At 52.3% G+C, this 23,949-nt stretch overlaps 1 protein-coding gene across 12 annotated transcripts in view; it reads left to right on the top strand.

Moving 5' to 3' along the window:
• Window positions 1-23,949, top strand: part of EXOC2 (exocyst complex component 2) — a 142,754-nt gene that overhangs the window by 38,916 nt on the left and 79,889 nt on the right. For 11 of the 12 annotated variants that reach the window (XR_004313306.1, XR_004313305.1, XR_004313310.1 and 8 more), the window contains 6 exons: window positions 1,123-1,247; window positions 6,459-6,539; window positions 14,377-14,522; window positions 14,654-14,735; window positions 15,481-15,583; window positions 17,621-17,739. Coding sequence is in view for 3 of the 12 variants with exons in the window: in XM_032462377.1 (XP_032318268.1) it covers window positions 1,123-1,247; window positions 6,459-6,539; window positions 14,377-14,522; window positions 14,654-14,735; window positions 15,481-15,583; window positions 17,621-17,739 (656 nt within the window). In the remaining 9 variants the exon portion in view is untranslated. The remainder of the gene's footprint in view (window positions 1-1,122; window positions 1,248-6,458; window positions 6,540-14,376; window positions 14,523-14,653; window positions 14,736-15,480; window positions 15,584-17,620; window positions 17,740-23,949) is intronic. The other variant, XR_004313309.1, reaches the window with a different exon arrangement.

Genomic DNA, 23,949 nt, shown 5'->3' with positions numbered 1-23,949 from the left:
CGCCGCCCGTGGAACCTGTGTGGAATCTCGGCTGGGTCCTATGCAATGCCCCCCCCCCAACAGAATTCTTGAGTCCTGCGTCACAACAAGGAGCACACCTCCTTCCCTGTCCAGAGGGCAAAGGAAGATGAGCTGGTTTATCATTTTGCAAAGACGTGGCTTAAATTAGCCAAAAAATAGACAAGTTTATATTAAAGGGCTCCTTTGTAGCTGTACCATCTCTGCAAGAGCAGAACTGGCCTAAAACACTTGCATTTAGTAAAAATGTTTGAGTAAATGAACAGCTTACTGCTTAAAATACGCATCCTTGATGTCAGTTTGTTAAAGTAAACCATAGGAGAAATTCTTCCTTGACCTATTAGGGTGAAAACTGTTATAGAAAACACGAGGAACAGCTGGTATATACCTGGAGTACGTTTGACCTGAGACTTTTTAGAGCCAATGTCTGAACTCTTTCATTATGTAAGATGGTTCTGATTTCATATTATGAATGTGCTTGTCTGTTGCTGTCAGAGTTGATCTGCTTTCTGTGTAGGGCCACCGAGCCTCTCAGGACTGTATTCTGTCTGTTATAGCCAGATTTTCTTAGCTCAGATGGAAATAAAACTTCTGAAATACAGAGGCCTATTTTTCCTCTGCTTGAGATGTAAGGATGAAATGTTGCGATCTTTTTAGTTATTTGAATTGTGAGTCGACCCCCAGGTTTTCTGTAGTTGCACTGTTAGTGGTGGGACTGATGTGGAGAGAGCAGCTTGGGTCCAGGGCCCAGCAGTGGGCGTCCCGGGAGCCCTGCCTCAGACAGCTCCAGCAGCGCATGGTCCAGGCCTCCCCGGTGGGAGGTGGTGCCCAGGACCCCTCACCTGGCACAACACGTGTACGCTGGGCACGGACTGTGGGAACGCCCGTCCGTGTATTCACTTCCTGGGGGCCTGACATCTGAGGCTGCGAACCTCGTGCAGCTGCTGTAGCCTTGGCCTCCACGGTGAGCAAGGGGTTAGGTGCGGGGAAGAACCTGAAAGCTCGGCTCCGTGTGGCTCCGTGCGGTCTCGGTCTGCTTCTTTCTTAAGTGATGTCATCACTTTACACCTGACGCCGCCTTCCGGCTTCCTCGTCTCATTTCAGTTTTGAGCAGCTCAAGGGAGCGGTCGCCCACCTGAAGAGACAGGCCAACAAGAAGAGCGAGGGCAGCCTGGCATATGTGAAAGGGGGGCTCAGTACCTTCTTCGAGGCCCAGGACGCCCTCTCAGGTAAGGTGGCCCCAAAGCATCTGTGGGGCGTCCCCAGCTGAGCCAGCACCTGCTCGCTCATGGGGCGGGTCCGTAGGGCAGACATCCACCGTGGCCGTCCGTCTCTGCTGCAGGCTGGCTGCTTGGTGCTTTCAGCATTTGTCCCTGAGGCTTTGTTGGCTGGCAGACATGTGTGACATAGGAGGCCACTTTGCTTCCCCGCCCTGTCCAGCGTCCAGGGCCGATGAGGAATTAAACACTAATGGATAAAATTCCGGAGTTCTCAAAGTCCTTTTATAACCATGAATGTCTTGCACATGGGGCTCCTTGCAGGTGTGATCCGCTGGCGTTTGGTCTGGAGAAGACTGGTGGTGGTGACGTGTCCCTTCCTGTGGCCCTCCCCCCACCAGCCCCACGCGACAGCCACCTTTCCCCGCCTGCAGGGAAGCTGTGTGAGGCAGAAGCAGGGCAGCTCATCTAGTAGAAAGTGAAGTACGTTAGGAAAAGTTAGCGCTGTTCTTCTTAGAGACGAACATACCTGTAGCCAGGTGCCTGTGTAGCTCAGAACCTGTGGCCCTAACCGTAGACTGAGGGACCACACCTTCAGTTCCGAAAGACTTCATTCTTTAAATTAATTTGTATTGTTAAAGTTCAGACACGCTTCTGTTTTTAAAACCCTTCTTCTCCTGGGCCAGATATGCCTGGCTGACTTCTGCCTTGTCGGCGGGGCATCTGGTACAGCTCTGCCTTTGCAGGAGAAGGGAGGTCTCAGCAGGAGTGAGTGTGAGTGCCCAGATGGGAGCTGGGATTAGGTGACCTGTGGCAGAGTCTCTGGGCCCTGATTTTTATCTTTTAAATCCTTTGAAGTTCACGTGGGAGGCCCAGCTTTGTTCTGATCAGCTTTGTTCACTTGTGTGTCCTACTTCCTTTATTTATAATGATTCTTAAGTTATGCCTTTTTTTGTGTTTTTAAAATTTGAAATTTTAATTTTTCTCTTTGATCTAGTAGTTTGCAGTAGATTTTTGTTTTTTAAAGTTAGTTTCTTGTCCGACAGTATAATGGAAAGAAAATGTGTGTCTTGAGGCGCCTCCGTTTTCTGTGACTGCGTGTTCTCCTCAGGGCACACTGATTGATACGTTATTATCAGTGCCTGATTCATTACATTATTTAAAATCTAGGTTATTTTCAATAAACATGCCAGGCAAATCTCCCTCTTTAATTTTGATTCTGTCAGTTTTTCTTTGTATATAAAACATATTTACTTTGTAACTTTGGTGCTTGAGTTCTCTTGACATTAATACTATATTACAATGTAATAATGATGATAGTAACTGTAAAATTGGGGCGATTCCCAGGACTGTGGCAGGACTGGTGGCTGGGGGAGGAGGCTCAGGCAGAGCTCGCTGGGAGCTCTGTTCACACAGTGACGGTTTATTACAGCTCAGCCGGGGAAGGATGCTAGGGGCAGGCCAGGCAGTTCCACGCGAGGGTCCAGGTGTCCTCCCGAGGGAGTCGCGGCCACACTGATCTGGCTGGTAGCCAAGTGAGCCAGCCGCGTGGAGTGTCCACTCGCGCTCGGAGTCCAGAGTGTTTACTGGGGCTCCGCACGTAGACACTGTTGGCTGCGGGAGCGGGGCCGCGGTCCTGAAGGGAGCCGGGAGCAAGTCTGAAGGGGTGTCTGGTCCGGGCCACCCTGTGTGGGCAGTCGGCTGCACGGACGCCTTCCTCTGCCTTCTGGTGTCGTCTGTGCTCCGCTCTCGACTGAGTGGCTCCTTCACCTCGCAGTCCAGAGACTTTTTCAGTCCGTCCCAGTCGGCTGCACAGTTGGCAGCTCTTACCCTCTCGTGTGGCTTTTACTGATCTTCAGGCTTCCATGCTGTTTTCTCTGTTCCTGTGTTCCTGTGAGTGTCTTAGCTAGAACTTGACAAGAAGCGTGTCTGGCGTAACGGACCTGCCGACCGTAACCTCGGTGTGTTTCGCTTACTGTTGGTCTTTTCTTCCCTGTGTCCTGCGGAACTGCCCTGGCACCACCCTTCACTCTTCTGTGGCTGTCGCTCGCCTTCCCTTCCAGTTCTTGAGGCTGCGGGGCTTCCTCGCCAGGAAGGGCCTCTGGCCCTCCGGCCCTCTGAGCCTCAGCTGTCCGGTCGCCTGTTCTCAGTGGCGGGGCGCAGCGGTGTCGCCTGCTCCTGCGAGAGTGCGGTGGGCCCAGCCTGTGTGAACTGCCCTCTCCGGGGTTGCCTGGGTGAGGAGCGGCCGAGGGAGGAGGCCCAGGCAGAGTGAGCAGCGAGCGAGATGAATGTGGTCTGGGCAGGATGGTTTTCCGGGGCCCACTTGTCGAAGTGGGACCCTCCATACCTGCCAGTCTGTAAGGAGCAGTTGGAATCATTCTATTTTTTCAGTACAACTGAGGAAGGAAAGGGCTCACAGATTAACTAACCGAGTTAGATGTGGTTGGTACCTGATTTGGCCACGCTGGTAAGAGTTTGGCAGAGTAGGTGGTAGAAACCTGAACGTTTGGGAAGCTCTGCATAAATCTGAGTCCTCGGGGACCTCACCCTGACTCTGCCTGGGCTCCTGGTTCAGCATCACCCTCGGGGTTGGCGCCTGGGCCAGTCAGGCCACGCTTGTCTTGTGCGCCCTGGGCACTTAACATGCCTGTTTTTCAAAGTTGTTTCAAAAAGCGAGGGAGAAGAAGAACGTGAGGTAGAGGCCCCGGGTGGCCCCCAAGCCCACGGTACTGCTGTCTGTTGCGCAGAGAGCTAGTCGCCACCTGACCTGCCCCACACCGGCAGTAGTGCTACCTGGGCGAGCGGCCAGGCCGCGGGCCCCGTGTGCCCGACCCCCGCCGCACACACACCGCTCCTCAGTGCTCACATCTAAATGCGCAGGCAGAATGATGAATTTTTTATTGAAACTGGAAAATTTGATGACCACATTCTGTTAGACAGTTAAATAAAACAAATAGTTTCAGTGAATCGTAGGCAGTCTTTCTGTAACTGCTTTTTCTTTGAGTAGAACTTTTATGTACATACTTTCTTGTTTTCCAAAATTAGGTGTATGATGTTCAACTACTTCACATATTTGAGGTTTAATAGGTTAGAAACCACAAGCCTGTGATTGTGGACTGCACTGCTTATTGAGTTACTTTTTTTAAATGTTTCAGAGAGAGTAAAGGTCCAGTGAACCAGGCATTGGGTTATTTGGATTCATTTTCTGGAAAACAGGATTGCCTTGGTCAGACCCCAGTGTCTCTTGGTCCTCGTGCTGGCTGACGCCTGGCGGGTCTGCCGGGCGGCAGTGGGCGGGGAGCCACTTGCGGCAGGAAAGGGCTGTGACGTGCCGAGCGCGAGGGCTTAGGAGGCAGCGTTCGGGCAGGGCTGCGGTCAGCTGTGACACCTCGGAATGCCTGTCCCTGTGGCCGGGCTGGCGGCACCACGGCGGCCTCCCCTGCATGGGGGTCCAGCAGTCTGGTTTTGCTCTTTAATACCCAGGCGTCTTTATCTCCTTTCCTTAATGACTGAAGAGTTCTTTTCAATTTAACTTAAGAAGTTCTAGTTATGTGGAAACGTTTTATGTCACCACATAATCCAGATTTGAAACGTTAAAGAAGCAACTTTCTTTTCATTCCTAAACCAACCAAGACAATTAAAAAGAAAGTGGCTGGGTTTTTTTCCCCCATGTGTTTTTTTTTTTTTCCCCTGTGAATGTGTTTCTTCAGCAGAGAAGCAGTCTGTTTTAGAATTTCAAACAAACTTTGAGGTTGTTTTACAAAAACTGTAAAAAAGGACACCATTAGGATTAGAACCTAATTAAAAGAAGCAGAGGAGTAGAGGTTGCCACGCACTGAGAACGTGTCCATGGCGCATTTGACCCAGAATTTCTTAGCCAGTGAGTGAAGGGAAACCAACTAAATTAAAGTTGATTAAAGAAACGCACGTCTATTTTTCTCTTTAGCCAGACTTCTTTTTTCCCCATGAATGTGCCGCTCAGGGCTGGCGGGTCGAGGTGGAACCTGTAAGCCCCTCCCGAGGAGTCAGAGTGTCAGAGGGCAGCTCTCGCACAGGAGTCCTGGCTGTGACGCCTCTCTGTGTCTCTGGAGCAAGTCGTGAAGCGTGACCTGCTGCTGCTGCTCCAGCGCCTGTGACCTGCAGAGAGGTCTCCTCCTTGCACCTGAATGCGGTTCCCCACTGACAAGTCTGCCTTCCCCATTTTAAGAAGTGGAAACAGAGGCTAAGGCAGTTCGGGTCACCTGCCCATGCGTGCGTGGGGGCAGGCAGGGTGAAGCCTTTTGTCCTGGGATCAGACTGCTTGGGCTCCGATTCTGGGCGTGGCTTTGTGGCCTTGGCCACCTTGTTTAACGTCACTGAGCCATGGCTTCCCCCTTGTGAAGCATAAGTGACATGAGGGCCTCATCACTGGCTTCTGACAAGGTGAGGGACGTGTTGGAACTCACACGGTGTCCTGCTCACGGTCGTGCCCCAGTTAACGCCCGCCCTTCCTGTTTTTATTGTTTTCACCGTGTCACAGTTTTGGATTTGAACTTGTCATTTGCCGTTTGTTTTGAAGCTTTCCTGATGCTTCACGCGGGCAAGCCTGGCTTGCTCTGCTTACAACCTCTTCTCTCTTCAGCAGGTAGGACAGGTTTCAAAATATAAATCATTAGTGATTTTCTAGTACTCTGTCAGAACCATTCAGACGTGTGTCAGTAACGGCAGAAACTGCCGGCGTGGTCAGTCCATCCACAGACCGGTGTGTCCGCTGTCCCTGGCTGTCTCCCGGCGCCCAGGGAAGGAATGCTAGCACGAGCAGGACGTGAGTGGGGTGCCTTTCGCCGTGTATGTCCCAGGGCTGGAGTTAGGTGTTTTGAGGTTTATAGGCTTAAAATAGCTGTATTTTCTATTTTGCAGTTGGTTAAACTGACAAATAACGACTTTCCTGTGACCAAAGATAGTAGTTGCTTAAGCCTCACTTTCCTCATTCAGCTGTCGTTGCCACTTGTCTTGAGGGTCAGGCAGCTAAGCACACGTATCACGTGCTGTTTTCATAGTGTCAGACCACCGTGACGTAGACCCGGGCCGCTGGTCACCTTGCAGGGTTTGTGCAGACTTTTTGCCTGTTTGTGCTTCTTTGCAGCAGTGAAAAAGCACCATTTTTAAAGCTGTTTAAAAACGTGATTTTAATGTACTGTTTTCCCACCCATTAAAGCAGCCTGTGTCTCCACTGTTTTCTAGCCATCCATCAGAAACTGGAGGCGGACGGCACAGAGAGAGTAGGGGGGTCCATGACGCAGAGGCTGGAGGACGTTCTGAACAGTAAGTTCTGCCCACGGCCCAGAGCTGCCTGCGGGGACCTGGGCTCACAGGACAGGCAGCAAGTGATTGCAGTATTTGCTTCCAAGTGGTAATGACTTAATGAACATGAAGGGGATAGGACGCCGAAAATGGATGTTCTCTTCCTGTGTGCGTTTTATTTATGAGAAATCATCATTTGAGAGCGAGCCAGTTTACATGTGAAGTAACATTTGCTGCCGTGAAGGAGGTCAGTGTGTAAACAGCACCGTCAAAGATGGAAAACTGCTAGGCAGTGGCCAGGTCTGTCGTGGACCAGACCCTGAGAGAGCATCTTCGCCTTCCTGCCAGCGTCCACGCGGAGAACCTTGGCGCCTAGAACGGCAGATGCTCACTGCCGTCTGGTCATTTACGGCCATTTACGCCTTGCCTGATTCCAGAACAGATCTGAGGCAGCTGCGTACTTTAGAGTGTTTCTGACTCCGAGGTACTTTGTGAGCACTGTCGGCCTAGAAAAGCTGACACACGCACTCTGGGGCCCGTCCACCTCCGCTTTTTCTGGCGCCCTGGCTCCCAGCCGCTTTCGTGCTGCTGTGGGAAACGCTCATCGGGGGAATCAGCCCTGCTCCAGCGCTCGTGACTCGGAGGGGCGGCGCTCCCCTCCACGCGGGCAGCGGCACTCGGCAGCGTGCAGCGACGCCCAGGGCTCTCCTCCTCTTAACCACAAGCGCGTGCGGCGTTTGGTTTCCCCGGAAAGCAAGGTTGCAAGTTGACCAGCCCTGGCGTATTTTCCCTTTGGTCATTTGTCGTTATTACTATCATCATTTGGCCTTGAGATTTCTCCTTGTTCCTTTTTCCTGTCTGAGAAGTCACCTGCTTCGCTGAAATGAGTGTGTTCTGAATTCAGCCCACGTGAGCGTTCACTGAGGCTGTTTCTGTGTCAGCACGGCAGACGTCTTAAGTCTCGGAAGGATATTTTTTATCCATGGACGTTATTTTCCCTGAAGAAACTCCATCAAACCATGATACCTGTTTAGAAAAGAAAGGAGGTATTTCAGTAGCTTTTAAAGGGTGGCCCGTGAGACTAAGCCGACACAGTATCTCGTGTCAGCGGAGGAAAATGGATGTTTGTTAAGGTTTAGAGAAAATCAGAACTGCCTCGTGTGAGGCCTTGCGTGTTGCGTCAACGTCACTTCCTTCTCTTCAGCGGCAGTTTAGGTAGCCCTCCCTCGGGACTTGGGGCATAAAATACGTCAGGGAGATTATTTACTTCTGCTTCTCTATAAGCACAAGCTTTTTCTAGAAATGTGCCTTCTAACTTTCTACTGAAGTTTGCTCTCTTTTGGGTAAAACCAGGCTGCACATGAGCGTCACTTCTTTAAGTCTCTCCTTCAGGACCTTCTAGGGTAAGAATTGCCTTTAGAATGGGTTTCTTTAAAACAGCTCCTGGAAGCATTTTTTGTCAGCTGGTTGCTGGCGTTTGCTGCCTTAGGACGAGTTTTGCCAATTCAAGTCAACCTGACCACCACTGATTTACAAGGCCAGTCGTGCGGAAGTGCTGTGCGGGTGACGTGGAGGCAGAGCGGCAGGGGCCGCGACTGCAGCCCCAGGGGCACGTCCCCTGCCCGCCCGTGCGCCCTGGTCGCCACCCTGCCGGAGCTGTGCAGCCCGGGACCAGACGCAGAGATTATGTCAGAGGGGGTGTCGTTGTTACTAACGCTTCAGTCTCGTGTGCAGTTATGTTCCAACTTACATGTGTTTTTGCTGAGTGATTTTAAATGAAAGCTTAGAATTAGGGCAACGTTTTTCACTTTAAGTTTCAAAAGGTAACGTTGACTTCGAGGAGCCAAGCCCACTTTATTCAGAGTTTGTCTGTGTTGAAGCCTGTCGTTGAAGTTCTTTTCTGTTTTCACTGGTATGTTTCTGTGTTTGCCTTTGTGTTTAGTAATTCCTTCTTGATTTCAAGCCAGCGAAGTGATGACTGTTAATCTCTGCTGAATCCGCGGAGCAGCTCTGTGCTGTCAACCTGTGCAGGAGGAGGCCCGCGCTGCCCAGCAGAACGTCCGCAGTGGCAGAAGTGGAGCTGCTGAGCACACAGCATGGGGCCGGTCACTGAGGAACTTCATGTTTAGTTTTTACTTAATTTTAATAACTCGGGGTTGGGCTGCAGCGCCCCGTGGGGCCGTGCTGCCCGGCTGGGCGGTGCGGGTGCAGACAGTGCGGCACAGGCGCTTATATTGCAGCCGTAATGGCGGAAGCATCTGCGTTGCTGGGGGGTCAGGTGCTGCTCTGCACCGTGCGCAGGTGTTTAGCCCCACAGAACCCTGCGGGGTCTGCACTGTTGTCTCCATCTTACTGATGAAAAACTCTGAAGTCCAGAAAGATTAAACGCATTCCCTAACGTAATGTTAAGTGTTAAGCGGCAGGGCTGGGGTTTGTGTCCAGAAATCTGGCTCTGGCCTCATGTCTAATCTGGAGACAGACTTTGCTGGTGTGGTTTGGAGCGTGTGGCTTTCAGTGACCAGGGCTCCTGCCACAGCTGCGTGAAGCACACACGGGGTTGCCAGCCGTGCAGACCACTGAGTGCCCGTCAGCGACAGACACCCGGCTGCTCTTCCAGTGGAGTCTGGGGGACTCCTGCACACGTCTTCCCAGGTCCCGCTCAGACTGCAGCACGTGTCTGTGTGTGGCCTCCTCGTCTCCCAGAGAGCAGCTCACGGACGTTTTACAGAAATGGAGACTCGGAAGAGGGGGCCGGCCCACAGGGCTGAAGGTGCATCAGCAGATGGAAGTGGTGGCGGTGTAAGTGGGTTCACGTCTAGAGGACTGGAGTCGTAGACGTAGTGGCTGCTGGGATGTGAGACTCGAGGGACAGGCTGAGGGGGAACCAGGACAGTGGTGGGGGGCAGGCTGTCCCCGAGGGGCGACGCTGGCCGGAGCACTGAGAGGGGCCTGTGACGTTTTACAGCAAACTCAGGAAGTGGCGTGATCGGTCGTTAGACGGAGCATAGAGAAGACTCTCAGTGTAGGTTTTGTGATGAGAAAAGAAGGCAGGCATCTTGATAATTTTTTTACAAAGAAATTGGACCCTTGAATTTTCAGTGTTTCTGATGTTTTAAATTATTGTATACTATATAAAAACTAGTTTTACTGATTTTCACTTTACCTAGTCAGAACCAGCAGTGAGTTTTTCATGTTTCAAAAAAAGTTTGCAGAATTTGCAGAACAACTGTGACTTTCCCTCCAGTGGTTAGTCTGGCTTGCTCGGTTTAGCTGCCCAGCCACTGATGCGGTCCGGGACGCAGGCCCACACCGTCCCACCTCCCTCGGAACAGAGTCTGGGGCGCTGACTCCGAGGCTGGTTTCTGGTCCTTGCTCTGTGAGCTCCTGTCCTTTCTGTCCCGGAAGCAGGAGGGAGAAGCTTGTGCTTTACTCTGAGAGTGTATGATCCAGTGAGGAGTCGGGACAGAGAGGCAGGTGGTTAAGTTGTGTGTGGTGATGCTCTACTGGCGCGAATCCCGGAGCCAGGGCCCCCGATGGAAAAGCGCAGTGGACACCGGGCGAGGGCCGTGAGCCTTCAGGGAGGAGGAGGCAGCGGCCGGGCAGACCGACGCTGGCTGGAGGGTGGGACTGGGTGGACACAGGTGGGTCCCAGGCAGGGCGAGGCTTAGAGGGGCGGGTGTGCGGAAGCCAGAGGGAGGCTGCGGTGGGCAGGGTCCGCTGGTGACCGGCCTTCTGGAGTCTCTCTTCGTCCTGAGACGGTGGGGAGCTGTGGGCGGCTTTTAAATAGGGGTCACATTCTGTCTAGAGTATGGGTGAGAAGGGAGCTCTACAGAGACTGGAGAATTGTGGGGGACCTTCCCCGGGTGCAGGCAGTGGGGGAGGGTCGGCGTCGAGGAGTGAGGGTGCAGTGTCACTGGACAGATGTGGGATAAAGGAGAAGGAGGTGGTCGTGACGAACTCCTGACTGGCATCCCCCAGAGGAAGAGGGGCCGGTCTGGGGCCGAGGAGCTGAGAGGACAGAAGTAAGCTGGTTTGGGCCCGCTGAGTGTGAGATTCCCAAGGCTCGGACCATGGCCGTCCCCTGCCTCCTGCTGGGCTGCGGGGAGCAAGTTGAGGGACCTCTGTGCTTCAGTGGCCTGCACTGTAAACGGGGGCTAACGTGGTGCCTGTCTCATGGGGACAAGAGCAAGTTTAAATGCCTGAAGAAGTGGTATGTGCTTTTGAACCTTGAGGATTTTAGAGGACTTGATACAAATTCTTGGAGCAGACCCAGCGTGGAGCAAGGGCCAGGGTGGGCTGTGTGGGGCGCCCACGCTCCGTGGGGGCTGGGAGGGCCCTGGATGCTGAGACGTCTTTCTCCCCCATGGCGTCTCTTCCCATTTGCCTCCTCAGCTCTTTGCAGGGGCAGGTGGGCCGAGGGTCTGAGGGTCAATTTCTCCGCTGTCCTTGGCTAAAGCCAGCCCCGCCGCCTGCCTGGACTCAGGGTTCCTTTCCTGTGCACACCCCCCGCCATGTGCCCCCGCTCTGCCCTCGGGGCCCCTTCAGAGGGACGCAGTCGGTCCCCTGGGGTGATGCTGGGGTGTCACAGGCATGCTCTCGCGGGATTGAGTCCTCCCCCCCAGGAAGACCGGACTCCGTCTGTGGCCTGGCTCAGAACGAGCACCTCCTCTGTGATGGGCGAAGTCATTCAAGAGTATTGCTTACGTATGTGTATGTGAAGGTACATGCAAGGACGAGTCTGAAGCTGACGGGCACATCTGAGATGGAGCCTTGGGAGTCACCAGGACTGAATGATTTCCTGAGTGCTGTATGTAAAGTAAGAAGAAGAAAGCCAAGGACCTAGAACACTAAGGAGTGTCAGTAAGAGTCCTGTTTGTAAAAAGGGAACTGACCCCTGCTCAGGGCTATGCTGGTAAATGTTTAATGACTGGCATTCCAAAAGAGAAAGAAAGAGAAAGGTACCTATAATGTTAGCGTCCCCGTGTGTAAAACTCCCACTGTGGTTGGTTTCAGGCCACAGAGCTGGGGGTCCTGAACACAAGCTGGAAGGAGTTGGGAGTGATGCTCCTGGGAGCCGGGTGGGCGGCTTGTCCCCCGCCCTCAGCCGAGATTCCAGCCGTGTCCACGCAGTGTGGGGCGTGGAGCCCCAGCGCCAGGCCTGGCTCTGCGGCGGGCGCTTGGTGACTGGTGATGACGACCTGCCCTCCCGGCCACTTTCTGGAATCTGTTGAGAGAAGTGAGACGCACACTAGGTTGTTCAGGACCTTGGTACCCTCGTTTTGCTGTGAGTTTAAGCGTACATGCTACAGTCACCTTAAATCTTATTCGGCTTGTGTATTCCTGGGGTGAGTTGTGTCGGGGTCTGTGGGGGAGCGCCCTGCCGCAGCCCTCCCGGCTCATATTGAGCGGACTCCACCCTGCGGTCCTGCCTCAGGTGCAGCGCAGGAAACAGACAGGAGAGAGCGTAGCGTTTACTGCGGTGGACGTGCTTGAAGCCACACAACGCCGTCAGAACCACAGGCTAGTCCTTCTAGACGCTGGCTTCCGGGCAGTCGTGGTTTTTCCCATCGTGAGGGCGTGAGGTCAGGTGGCAGGTGTGAGTCTGGTGAATATGCGGTGCTGGCCTGGCTCAGCTCTATTGAGATGTGGTCGACATGCGGCCCCGCTTCTCTGTGGTGAGGCATCTGAGCGTCACGGCGTCAGCAGCTTTGCAACCCAGCACTGGAGGTCGGACCCCTGGCCCCACCTGCTGCCAAGAGGCGCTTCCAGGCCTGGCGTCTGGGTGATGAGCAACGTCTGTCTGTTTCTGCTTGCACGTGGCCCGGAGCCTGCAGGACCCTCCATGTTGTCCCGGCTGACACGGCGGGGAAGGCCATTGCCCTGTCGGCCCAGCCCCGGGGCCGCTGTCACTGCTGTCGGTGCTGAGTGTGCCGTCACCGAGGCCATACCGTCACGGTCCCTGTGAGGGGGGGACAGCCTTCAGGTGTGGACGTGCCCAGGGCTGCTCGGCATCGCACTGGGCGGGCATCCTGGAGGGGCGGGCGGAGGCTCTTCGGCTCCCGAGGGCCCTGGCCCTCTGTACTCAGGCTCCCGCAGCGAATGCTGGCTCTTACCCGCTGCCACCAAGCTTGATGCGTTGCTCTCCCTTACTTCACTAACGGGCGTAATCACATAGTTACTGGAGTTGCGAACTCCCCAGATCTTGTGATGCAGTGAAGTTCACAGCAGAACAATTTCTGGACAGAAGTTACAATTTCATAACGTAGAGTTTTCCTGTGCATAAATTAAAATCCTCTGTGTATCCATTTCTGTATAATAAATTATAGTTTTATAGTCCGTAATTTCATAGTTCATAGTAAATGTTTGGCATTAAATAATGTCTGTATTTGATTTAATTTTAAGTGGATTTTCTACCTGAACTTATTTTCACACTTTTTAGAGGCATTAAAATTATTAGTTGGTGTTCTTTTATTACCTTTAAAATAAGATGAGAAAAGTCTAATTTTGAGCTCACACTTTTGCACCAGATTCCTTCACTGTTCAAAAAAAGGGGCTTGGGGATTTAACATCCACAGCGCACACGTAGGTAATCAAACTTTTAAGAATATTCACGTGTCTATTCATTTATGAAGCCTCAATTCATGAAGTTTATATTTTTAAATGATAAAAACAATGCTTAATAATAATTTTCTTCCAAGAAAAATACCTTTAAGCCCTAATCAGATTTCTAGTGTTCGTTATTCACCACGATGTGGTTTGGTGCCAAGAAGGGAATTTTTGTTTCTCCTAGTAGAAACTTCGTTTTCTACATTAAATAGCACGTGGTGAAAACAGCTATCTTGACAAAACAAAGGTTTTATATCAGGCTTTTAAAATTTCAACAGAATTTAACCAGCAGTTAGATAAAAGTTACGTTCCAAAGACGACCACCCACGGTGTGGACCTGGGAGTGCAGCCTGCCCCCGCCCAGCGAGACTGAAGGCGTTTCTTCATCTTTGCTTTAAGTACAGTCGCTGGACCAGAAAAATGTAGAAACTTTCATGAGCAGTGGTCAGACGGCCAAAGAAGTTTATCTTTTTTCTCCCCTTTCCTTGCAGCTAATTAAAAATCATTCATAAGTTGAGAAAGCTTAACTATTTTGTACACAGTAAACTTTGCTTTAAATGAACTTTCATTACAGTGATTCATATAGTTTGAGGTCTGTTAGGTAAATGTATATGTGTTTATATATGTGTGTATATAATGCACAGTTTGCGTATCACGTTATAAGAATCAGCTGATTTAAGAAATGCTCATGATGGTGTGTTAAAGTTTATTTTAAATTGCTTGTATAATTTTGAGCCTGCTACATAGAGAATTTTACCGAGAAATAGGATTGGGTCTACATGTTTCTCTTGAACAACTTTTCTGAAAAACTTCTCCCTGTTAATTTTTATTGCCATGGATGTGTAGATACCGAATCAAGAGAGTTAACTAGTTGCTTGTGTGTGCACATATGTGAATGTGCGTTTTAACCTATTGTCTGAATTAGTGAAATAAGGGGCCGTGATTACTGTAAAATTTACGAGAGCGGCTAAAATAAACGTAGGCTCACATTGGAGAGTTTATTTGGGCCTGGTGAGCATGGTTATTCTTAATTGGATGCCATTCTTAACATTGAAGAGACTTACCAGGCAAAATGGAAGTTGCATTTTAGCAGACCATAGAAGACCTGCGATAATGCTGACTTTCGGAAAAGTCTGTTGAGTTTTAACGTCAAGTACAGTAGCAGTCTGACGTTTTGTTTCTTTCGCCCAGTTACACATTTTCAGATTAAAATAACTTTTTATCTAAGTTTCTTTTTGTCCTTTTAAAATAGGAGCAAGTAACACGGCGGACACGTTGTTTCAAGAAGTCCTAGGGCGGAAGGACAAGGCCGACTCCACCAGGAACGCCCTCAACGTGCTGCAGCGGTTCAAGTTCCTCTTCAACCTCCCTCTGAACATTGAGAGGAACATTCAGAAGGTGGGCGCGGGTCCACATGCCCGTGGTCGTAGGTGCCAGCGGTTTTAAAGAGTTGTTAAGATGTTTTTATCTCAGCCAGATTTCTTCGTTAACTTTACTGACAGTCTCCAAAATGTTTCTTTATTTTACAGGGTGATTATGATGTGGTTATTAACGATTATGAAAAGGCCAAGTCTCTTTTTGGGAAAACAGAGGTGCAAGTTTTCAAGAAATGTAAGATTTGTTTATTACTGTTAGATTTTTCTGCTTCATTGTAATAGGAAGAATGTGGAATGTATTCTGTGAAGAATGTTCTATGCGTTTTAGTTTTTGTTTACATGGTGCTCTTTCTAAAGTGGGAAGCGGTCACTTCAGAAGTAACACGATGGCTTTTCTCACTGAGACGGAGTGAAAGCCGTGGGGTAGCTTAGTCTTGGGCGTTCTTTGCCGCTTGTTAATCACGATGCAATTAAGAGGTCTTTTTTGCTGGAAAGAATTAATTACAGATATTTTGTAGAGACAGAAACTACATTTTAATCTTCCCTCTTCAGAAAGGCCAACATGTTTATGAACCCTAGCTCTACGTTAAAGTAAACTGAACAACTTTTCACATCATCTCTGAGGCCAGAGTCACAGGAGAGAGAAAAGCCTAAAATGCCCTGTAGGAGTGCCTTCTGGGCCGAGAGAAAGGGCACAGGGCGTGATTATGTTTGTAAGTGAGGTCTGCGAGGGCTCGGAGAGCTTAATTTTTCTTTTATTGCGGTAGATTTATGGGCAGTGAAGTGCACAGACTTCACGTCACAGGTCAGCGAGCCTGCCAGGTGCTCACGCCCTTGGGCCCACACCCAGGACAGGGTGTTCTCACCACCCCAGAAGGTCCCCTGGGCCCCTTCTCAGCCAGCCAGACTACACGGAGGCAACCACAGTTCTGCTTTCTGTAATTTGACTTTAAAGTTGTCATTCTTTCCTTCTTGAATAGACTATGCTGAAGTAGAAATGCGGATTGAAGCTTTGAGAGAATTACTTCTGGATAAGTTGCTTGAGACGCCGTCGACCTTACATGACCAGAAACGTTACATAAGGTAACCCTTCTGCAAGGATGTTGATGTGTGACACGCATCCAGGCGGTACTGGATACGGCGTGTACTCCTAAAGCTCATTCTGGGGGAAGTTGGGAGGCGGATGGAATGGTGAAAGGGCGGAAACTCAGGGATACCCAGTGAGGACACCAGAATCCTGTGTGTGCTGATACCTCCGGGAGCGCTCACACTGGAGGGGCCAGAAAAGCCTGCCCGTTGGAGGAGGAAAAGCAGCCTCACGCCTTCCACGCCCCGCAGGGCAGGCAGGGCTCCCAGACTGGTGTCCACAGAGGGCACACGGGCGGGAGGGTCGCCAGGCCCCTGGGGCAGCCGTGGCTCGACAGCGGAGAACATTCTGAAAGCTTCTGGTCTTGAGAGGGAGTGGGGATGCTTGAGGAAAGTAACAGTCAGAGTCAACGTAGTGGACTCCACGGAAGGGAGTAGGTCAGGTCCCTGCACCAAGGCAGGACGGGCACCACTGGGACAACCTGAGACCGTAGGACTTCCGAGACAACAGGCATACCCTTCTTCATAAAGCTCTTCTGACGTAATGCCCATTAATGAGACGATGGAAAGACGGCTGTGACTAAATTCTGCGGGGACCTAGTCAACATGCTGAGGAGACTCGGGATGTTAGAAAGCCCTCTTGCTGTCGTGTGGGAGAAGGGGCCCGTGCGACAGGCCCTCTGGGCCCGCTTGGCAGCGCAGAGACCGAGAGGAGGCAGCCTCCCTGGAAGGACGCTCCGCGCGGCGCCACAGCTGCAGGTCTGAGGCCACCGTGCGCGTGGCAGCGTCCGGGGGTGCTGCTTCAGGGGTCTTTGTGGGCAGAGCGGGTCCGCCTGAGCAGAAGGCCCTGGCAGATGCCCCAGCAGGGGGATAAACCTAGGCACTGTGTGCTGTTTGCCTTACTTATGTTCCAGAGGAGGCCTGCGTGCGAGGCAGAGTCAGGCTGGGTTTCGTGCCAGCAGCACGGCACCTGTCCACCTGTGGCCTCCTGCTGGGGCCACAGTGGTTGACTTGACTCCCCCGGCGGCGGCGGAGGGAGGCCCCACGGGCGCCAGCTCCCTGTCGGCCTGCGGAGGGAGGCGGGGCAGGTGGACGGTTCCGAGTGGGTGCCAGCTCTCTGCTCGGTGCTTTGTTTATTGCTGGCTTGTCACCCAGTGCTCCTCCTGCAAGTAGCTGCTGACTGAGAAGTCGAGTGAGGAGGTGCCGGGTCCTGGAGAAGCTGGGTGATGAGCCGTCACAGCGTGTGGCCGCTAATTAGCACGTGTCCTTGAGCAAGACTTTGACCGCTAGACAACAGACCGCTGTGGTTTAAGAGTAATTTTCAGACAATAAATCCAGCTTTTGAAGTTTATTTAATTGTGTTTAGCCTTGTCATATTTATGTGTTTCATGAGGGCTGAGTTTTGAGTAATATTTAGCAGAAAATTTTCAGCTGAAATCCGTGAAACTGAAATTGTCTGTCCGGGTTTGGATATTATACAGAGACTTTAAATATTTTAAGAACTATTTTAAAGTAAGAAAAATGCCCATCTATACTGCATCTTCTAGAGGAATGTTTTCTTCTGAACTGGAGTCTGGACCTCAGGTCCGTGTTTGCTGCCACCAGACCCCCTCGCAGCACGGAGGCCTGGGCTGTGTGGGATGCAGGGGCACACTGCCACCTGGTGGCCGATCTCACACCAGAGAGGAACGGAAATGCCGCCGAGTCGCCTGCGGCTCCCGCCTGTCCTTTCTGTGTGACATGGGGGAGCTCTTGCCGAGGACCTGGGACCCTGGCAGGTGTCTTGTCCTCTTGGTTGTCTGTTTATAAAGTTCTGGTTTTTTAATGCAGTTTTGTTGTTTGTTAATTGCACGAGAGAACCTGAAGCGTGTTCCGTGCAGGGTGAGCACTGAAGACGGGCGCTGGCAGGGCCTCCTAGTTGACGGAGTTCAGGTTCCTTAAAAAGGAATGACTGTCACTCATGCTGGCTTTCCTTTGGCCTCGTCCTGGCTGAGTGGCAGGAGCCACGCGCTCAGCCTGTCCTTGCTGTTCCAGGTACCTGAGCGACCTCCACGCCCCGGGCGACCCTGCGTGGCAGTGCATCGGAGCCCAGCACCGGTGGATCCTCCAGCTCATGGCCCACTGTAGAGAGGGCTGCCTGCCGGACCTCAGAGGCAAGCCCCCCTCGCCGGGTAGCCGCACACCTGAGTGGGTCCCCGAACAGGGAGGGAGAGCCCTTCCGTGTGCCTGGCCTAGGGCCACCTGGCAGTGTGGATGAAGGTTTGACTTGGGGAGCCGTTAAACTCTTGTGGGAAGCAACTGGATGTTGAGAAACGGCCACAGTCGTCTCAGCAAAGACAAATACGCCATGATCCCGCTGGGCCCCCGGCACCGGGCTGTCCAGGGGGACACAGTCCCGCTCTCGCCCCAGGCTGTGGCCGCACCCAGGGAGGAGTCAGGTTCTGAGGGAGGAGGGCGCAGTGGGGCTGGTTTGGGGCGCTTCTCATGGGGGCTGCGCACAAGCTGAGACCCCGACGGGGGACGCATCCCCGGGCCGACTGCAGAGAGGCCCTGAGGTGGGTGTGGGGGGAGAGGCGGCCAGGCCTGGACGGGCTCGGTGCAGGGTCCGAACTTACCCAGAAGGGAAGGACGACTCTACTTCTCCAGTGAGCGGACAGGAGGAGGCCAGGCCGGGACACAGGACGGCACGGGGCCGCGGCAGGGGAGCAGGAGCTGCTTCCAGAGCTCCTCAGGGCCTGCACTCTCAGAACATGGTGGTACTGGGTTGGTGGTTCCTGGTGAGGGAGCGTCGAGGGGCAGATGGTGTTCCCTTTTCCCCAGACGGTTGGTTTGCAGTTGGCTGCCATGCAGGTGGTTGAATTTAGAGAGCGCGTGGTCACCCAGGAAGAACAGGGGAGAAGATGTAGGCCAGAACCCCAGGGGTATTTATAGGGCTGGTGGAGGGGAAGGCTGCAGAGGAGGAGGGGAAGGCGGGCCGGGGCCAGGAGGGGAAGCAGAGCCGGCAAGGGTTTTGAGGTGGAGAGCCAGACAGAGAGTGGTCCTTTAGACCTGCACCGCGGCTGTAAGTGAGCTTGGCAAGTGCGGTGTCGGTGGCCGGAGAGCACAGGTGGATTGCTCAGTAAGGCCTGGGACGCTTCCGGGGCCCCAGGAGGAGAAAGCCCAGCAGTGCGAGCGCGGCCCCGGCCCAGGGTGCGGCGGGGGCCCGGCCTCACCTGCAAAGCCCAGCAGTGCGAGCGCGGCCCCGGCCCGGGGCGTAGCAGGGCGTGGCCTCACCTGCGGCTCAGCCTCGTCGTGAGTCCGCTGGCCTGGATCCAGGTGCATTCCAGCGTGAGCCTGTTCTCTTCTTGTTTCAATGTTCAGGAAAACCCAGATGCCCCTTTCTGATGCCGCATCCAGATTCTTGTTATCAATTGTTCTACAGTCTGAGGGAGTGAAGTGACATCGGGTGACGTACATGGACTGAGGTCTTGGGGACCTGCAGGGCCTCACGTCCTGTCTGCTGGACAGGACACTGCCTCACTGCCCGCCGCAGTCCCCTGAGTGCTCTTAAAGCTGTCAACCCCCAGCCTCCTCCCCATCCTTCGGATCATACTAGAATTTCCAGTGGTGGAGTCCATGCATCAGTGCCTCTTAGATTTCCCAGGTGACTCAGGGACAGCCAGGACTGGTGGCCAGCGTGGTGGAGGTGTCCGAGGGACCGACGTGCAGTGGTGAGCAAAGCCGCTGTGGTCTCCGACCTTCAGAGCCCGTGGTCTGGTGGGAGAGACATAGACTTAAGAACGGCATAGGTATCTTCTCGTCACGTGAGTGAACGTAACAAGCACTAGTCTGCGTGGAGTAGAGAGCCCTGCCCCCGTCTGCGTAGCCAGAGAGGCCTGGGGGGGTTCCTAGAGGAGGCGATGTTCCCGCTGAGTCTAGCTGAGGAGTGTCAGGTTTCCAGATGGAGAGTCAAGAGACATGGTCCAAACCCCACTGGGTGCTCAGTAAGTGCCTCCCACCCACACCGCTCCCCTGAAGGGGCTGGTGCTCATGGTGGCAGGATCCGAGGTCCATCAGGGGCCCCCTACGTAGGCTTACAGGAAACAGTTGACTGGGTAGTTTGGTTTTGAAAATATTTGAATTTCTGGAAAGTGTGTGTAATTTATGGAGACAACATATAGGCCATTTGAAACTGGAGAAGTTCCAGGAAATTTCACTTATCTTACTGTCACATCCACACCTGGAGGATCTGATAACCAGTATTCCGTTGTTAAAGGTCTGACTCTTTCTTGGAGGAAAGTGGAGGCACACTTTACCTGGTGGATTCCTCTGTCACCTTGATGTCGTGTGTGCATCCGGGGCTGCTGAGCACCAGTGTTTCTGGGGAAAAGACGCTTGCGGCTGTGTGGTCGGAGGCCTGCCTCTTCCCTCCCTCTGACCAAGCTTGCTGCCGAAGTTGCTCCAGCTGTGAAGTAACTGGAGGAATGTGCGTTAAATGGATCCTTTGCCTAAAGTTACTTTCAGAAGTGGTCTTTTTCATTAGGAACTGAAAATAGTTTCTCCCTCTTTGAACGTACCCTACGAGATTCCATGAGAATACAATGCGAGTCTCCTAAATCCACCAGCAGAGCTGCAGGTTACGGTCTGATCGTCCACTGACGTTCGGCTCCCCTGTTGCCGGCCGCCTCAGCCACTCAGACTGGCATACCCACCCAGTCCTGACGAGGAGGGGGCCTCTTGATTGGAAGTTTGGTGTGTTACTTTGAGCTCACATCGGAAGGAGTGTTTATTACTGCATTTTGGAGAATTCCAGACATACTTAAAAGCACCAAGGGTGGTACCACAGCCTCACGTGTACCCGCCAGTTTCAGCAGTCTTGTTCACCCATCCCCTCTCCTGTGTCCCACTGCCCTGAATTACTTGTGAAGCAGGTCACAGCATTTTATCCATAATCATCTCAGTATGTGATTTCCAAAGACAAACATGCTTTCTGAAAATGGTGACCAGATACCATGGTCATCACCTAAAATGTTATCAGCACTTTCTTAGCACTGGCAGGTGTTCACTGCTTGTCAGATTCAGGAGCAGTGTAGTGTCCCCAGTGTCCTGTCAAAGACACTGACACTCAGTGCACAGGAGACACAAGGCAGTGATGCTGGTGGAGGCGGCCCTTGTGTTTCTGGGAAGTCCTGCATAAAAAAGCCCCATTTTTCTGGGATCGGTTCCAGCACAGACGCAGGAAGCGTCTGTCCGCAGGGGCGGGGCAGACGGTCACGTCCTGGGAGCGCTGCGCTGGGTCTTCTCTGGTAGTGCCGCGGGGGCCGGGTGGCTGGTGCCTCCTGGGAGACACCAGGACATACAGCCCACCCTGCGCCCTCCACCGTGGAAGTTCTCTGCAGCCCAGAGGTGGTCTTTTGGTTTTTCTAAAGGGGGACAAAGATGGGGAAAAAACAATAAAGATGAACATTTTAAAAACTCATCTTGAAAGCACAAATGCTTTTGGAAGAGCCTGAGCTGATTCACCACGTGGCTTCTCTTCCCCGTGGGAAGCTACCACCTTAGAAGAGGTAGTTCTTAGAATTCATCTCTTAAAATTCCTGTGAAATGGGGCCAAAGTTAGACTAAGTCTTGAGGTTTCCTGCCAGGAACGCCTGTGGCTTAACCCCCTGCCGACATTCTCAACAGGGGTCTTAAAGGTAGTCTTCAGAGGTGTTTTTTCCTTTGCTCTGAAAATGAGTTTAGCTCTTAAAACAGGTGCTGGCTGTGACTCTAGCCCCGGGAGGAGTCCGTCTGCTCTCAGCTGCACTTCACAAGGCCTTCCTTCCAAAGGACGCACGCAGCTGGAGGAGGTGCCTTTGCGTGTGGCTCGAGGTCCCTTGGAAAACTCAGAGGTGACGTGTGGCACCTGAAAAGCGCTCTGGACCTTCGCAGGGCGGCTCTTAGAGGGAGAATATTAGGAATAGACACTGAGCTGAGCACCTGCTTTCAGTTGCTTCAGACATTGAGCAGATTATGAGAGTAATTACTTGCTGAAAGAAAAATGTTTATCCAATGGCCTTACGATATAGAAAGGCTGTGTTTTCAACTCAAGCCTATAAACTGTGTTTTAAATTTATGTACAGTTTGGTGAATTTACACAGTATAGCCAAAGTATATTTTTTCTTGATATATAAACAAGGCAGCTGTGACCTTTTCTGTAGATAACAGTGGGGGTAACACATAACTAACTAGTGCTCCCACAGTGTGGGGTCAGCTGACGCCGGGGCCCAGAGTAGGTCCTGGCCTCCCTGAGGAAACCAGCAGCAGACTCGCTGAGTTTTCTGCAGAACTACACACATTTTCTGTGTTTAAAGGGCAGTGAATATGTTGTTATACGCGTATTTAATATTTTACTAAAATTTATAATGAGGTCATACACTCGGAATGTTCTTTTATCAAGTTTATTTTCTGGAGATTTTTAAACAGTTTTTCTCCTGAGTGTTTATCTGCCAGCATGAGCGCGTGACGATAGGAGCTGATCTAAACAGAAGAAAGGGCGTGGCTGGCACCGCAGGAGCAGGAGGGCGGTGGCCGGGTGTCCCCACCTCCCCTGTCCCTGCCGCCGGGTCCTCCATCCTCCGTCCTCCGCGCGGGGCACGCCTGGCTTCCCCGCACGCTGCTCCTCCAGTCAGCGTCAGACAGGCAGCGCCTCCGAGTACTCGCGGTGCGCTGCTCACTTGCTTTGAGGTGTGTCGGCCAGCAGCTCTCACAGAAGACAGGAACAGTGCATGTTTAGAGAACTGGGAAGGGCCTCCTTCTTCATCAGAACCTTCGGAGGAACATTTTAAATTGAAGCGCTCTCTCCTGGCACCTTCTACGATAAGTGTTCACATAAATTGTAAGGTTTTATGTAAATGTTTAATGTGGCACGGAGTTGGACACCCTTGCGTGTCCTTTTAAAGCATGTCAGGTATCTGGGGCCTCCCTGTCTCCTGGTTCTACAGCTGACAGCAGTAGTGGCTGCAGACTTCAGCAGAGAGTGTCGTGAATCACTAAAGCTTTCACGTGCAAACTCCTCCTTGATGTAGGAAAAACCAGTTATAAAAACATCATTTCTTCACGTTTGCATTTTCTTACTTCTGTCATTTTTCTTCCTGTTTTAAAACACTGCATTGTGTAAGTCTTAGGTTTAGTGTTTCCCAGAGTAGAAGTGCGTGCAAATAAAGCATTCAGCCCCGCAGCTGGGACACAGCCGGCGTCTGGGATTCTGTTCCGCTGAGAGCTCTGTTCAGGCGGTCTAGTGTCTGTTTCTGCGGCAGGACTCGTGCAGGTGCTGGGGAGAGCCCTCGAGAGCATCCCCTCCATGGCACTGTGCATTGTGTTTTGTTTGTGTCTTTATTTTCTGCCTCCACCACCAGGATGTAAGCACCCAAGAGCAGGCCCTTGCCCGTTACCTGTCACCTCATTCCTGGCGCGTGGAGGGGTTCGGGAAGACCTGTCTATGTTACTGAATAACTGACATTGTCAGTGGCATAAAATTATTATTTTTTAAATGGGTTTCACCTTTTGCACCTGGAGACGAATCTATAAGCTTCTAATGTGCTAACAAGTTGTAAAACAGGAATCGAGTTCTTATTGGACACTTTAGTGTCAGTCACTTGATCTATTTTGTGGGAGTTATTTGCAGAAGGTCCAATGGCTGTGGACAGAGATGTAATAGTTGGTCCTTTGCCCCAAGCAGGTCGAATTCTCATTGAAACCGCCAACGGGCAGCAGGCAGCAGGCAGCAGGCCAGCTAAGCTGTGTTCTTTCTCCCTAAGGTCGGAGGGCAGAGGGGGCAGGTGGCCCTGGAGCAGCAGGGAGGGCCTCAGGGAAGCTGAGGTGCGAGTTTTAAGGCTGGTGTTCACAGGGGCGGGAGGGGGGATGCGGCGAGCAGGAAGTGGGGGGCAGGGGACGGGAGCCGTGGTTTCGCCGTGTCCTCTGTGCATGGCTGCTCTGTCGTCCGAGTGTACTGAGTGCAGGTGTGGCGATCTTGGGAGCTCTGCTGCAGAGCTCAGCGTGCTGGTCCTGGCGCCTCTGCCGCTGACAAGGCCAGTGCTGCCCGTAAGGCCAGCGTCTCACTAACTGGGTTAGCAGCGTGGGGTTCCAGTCCTGGTGGCTCTGCAGAACCCTTTTAGAAAAAGTGTCTCCTGTTCTTAGACAGTTTGGGCTGGAGTTCTGAGGGTTTTCTGAAGCCTTCTGAGGCGAGAATCGAAAAAGCAGATTTCAGTGCTGTTAATCCTGAGCAGTGAAGAGCGTTTCTTGACAGTAGGGAAATGCTAGGCTTCTGGAATATTAACATTTTGGGGTGAAAAGGACCCAAACTAGGTGGCTGACATCAGGAGTAGAAATAGGGAATCAAACCC

This window comes from Camelus ferus, chromosome 20, assembly GCF_009834535.1.
Source record: "Camelus ferus isolate YT-003-E chromosome 20, BCGSAC_Cfer_1.0, whole genome shotgun sequence".
Lineage (NCBI taxonomy): Eukaryota > Metazoa > Chordata > Mammalia > Artiodactyla > Camelidae > Camelus > Camelus ferus.
Note: the sequence above shows the minus strand (reverse complement) of the source record. Positions and strands in the feature narration are given on the sequence as shown.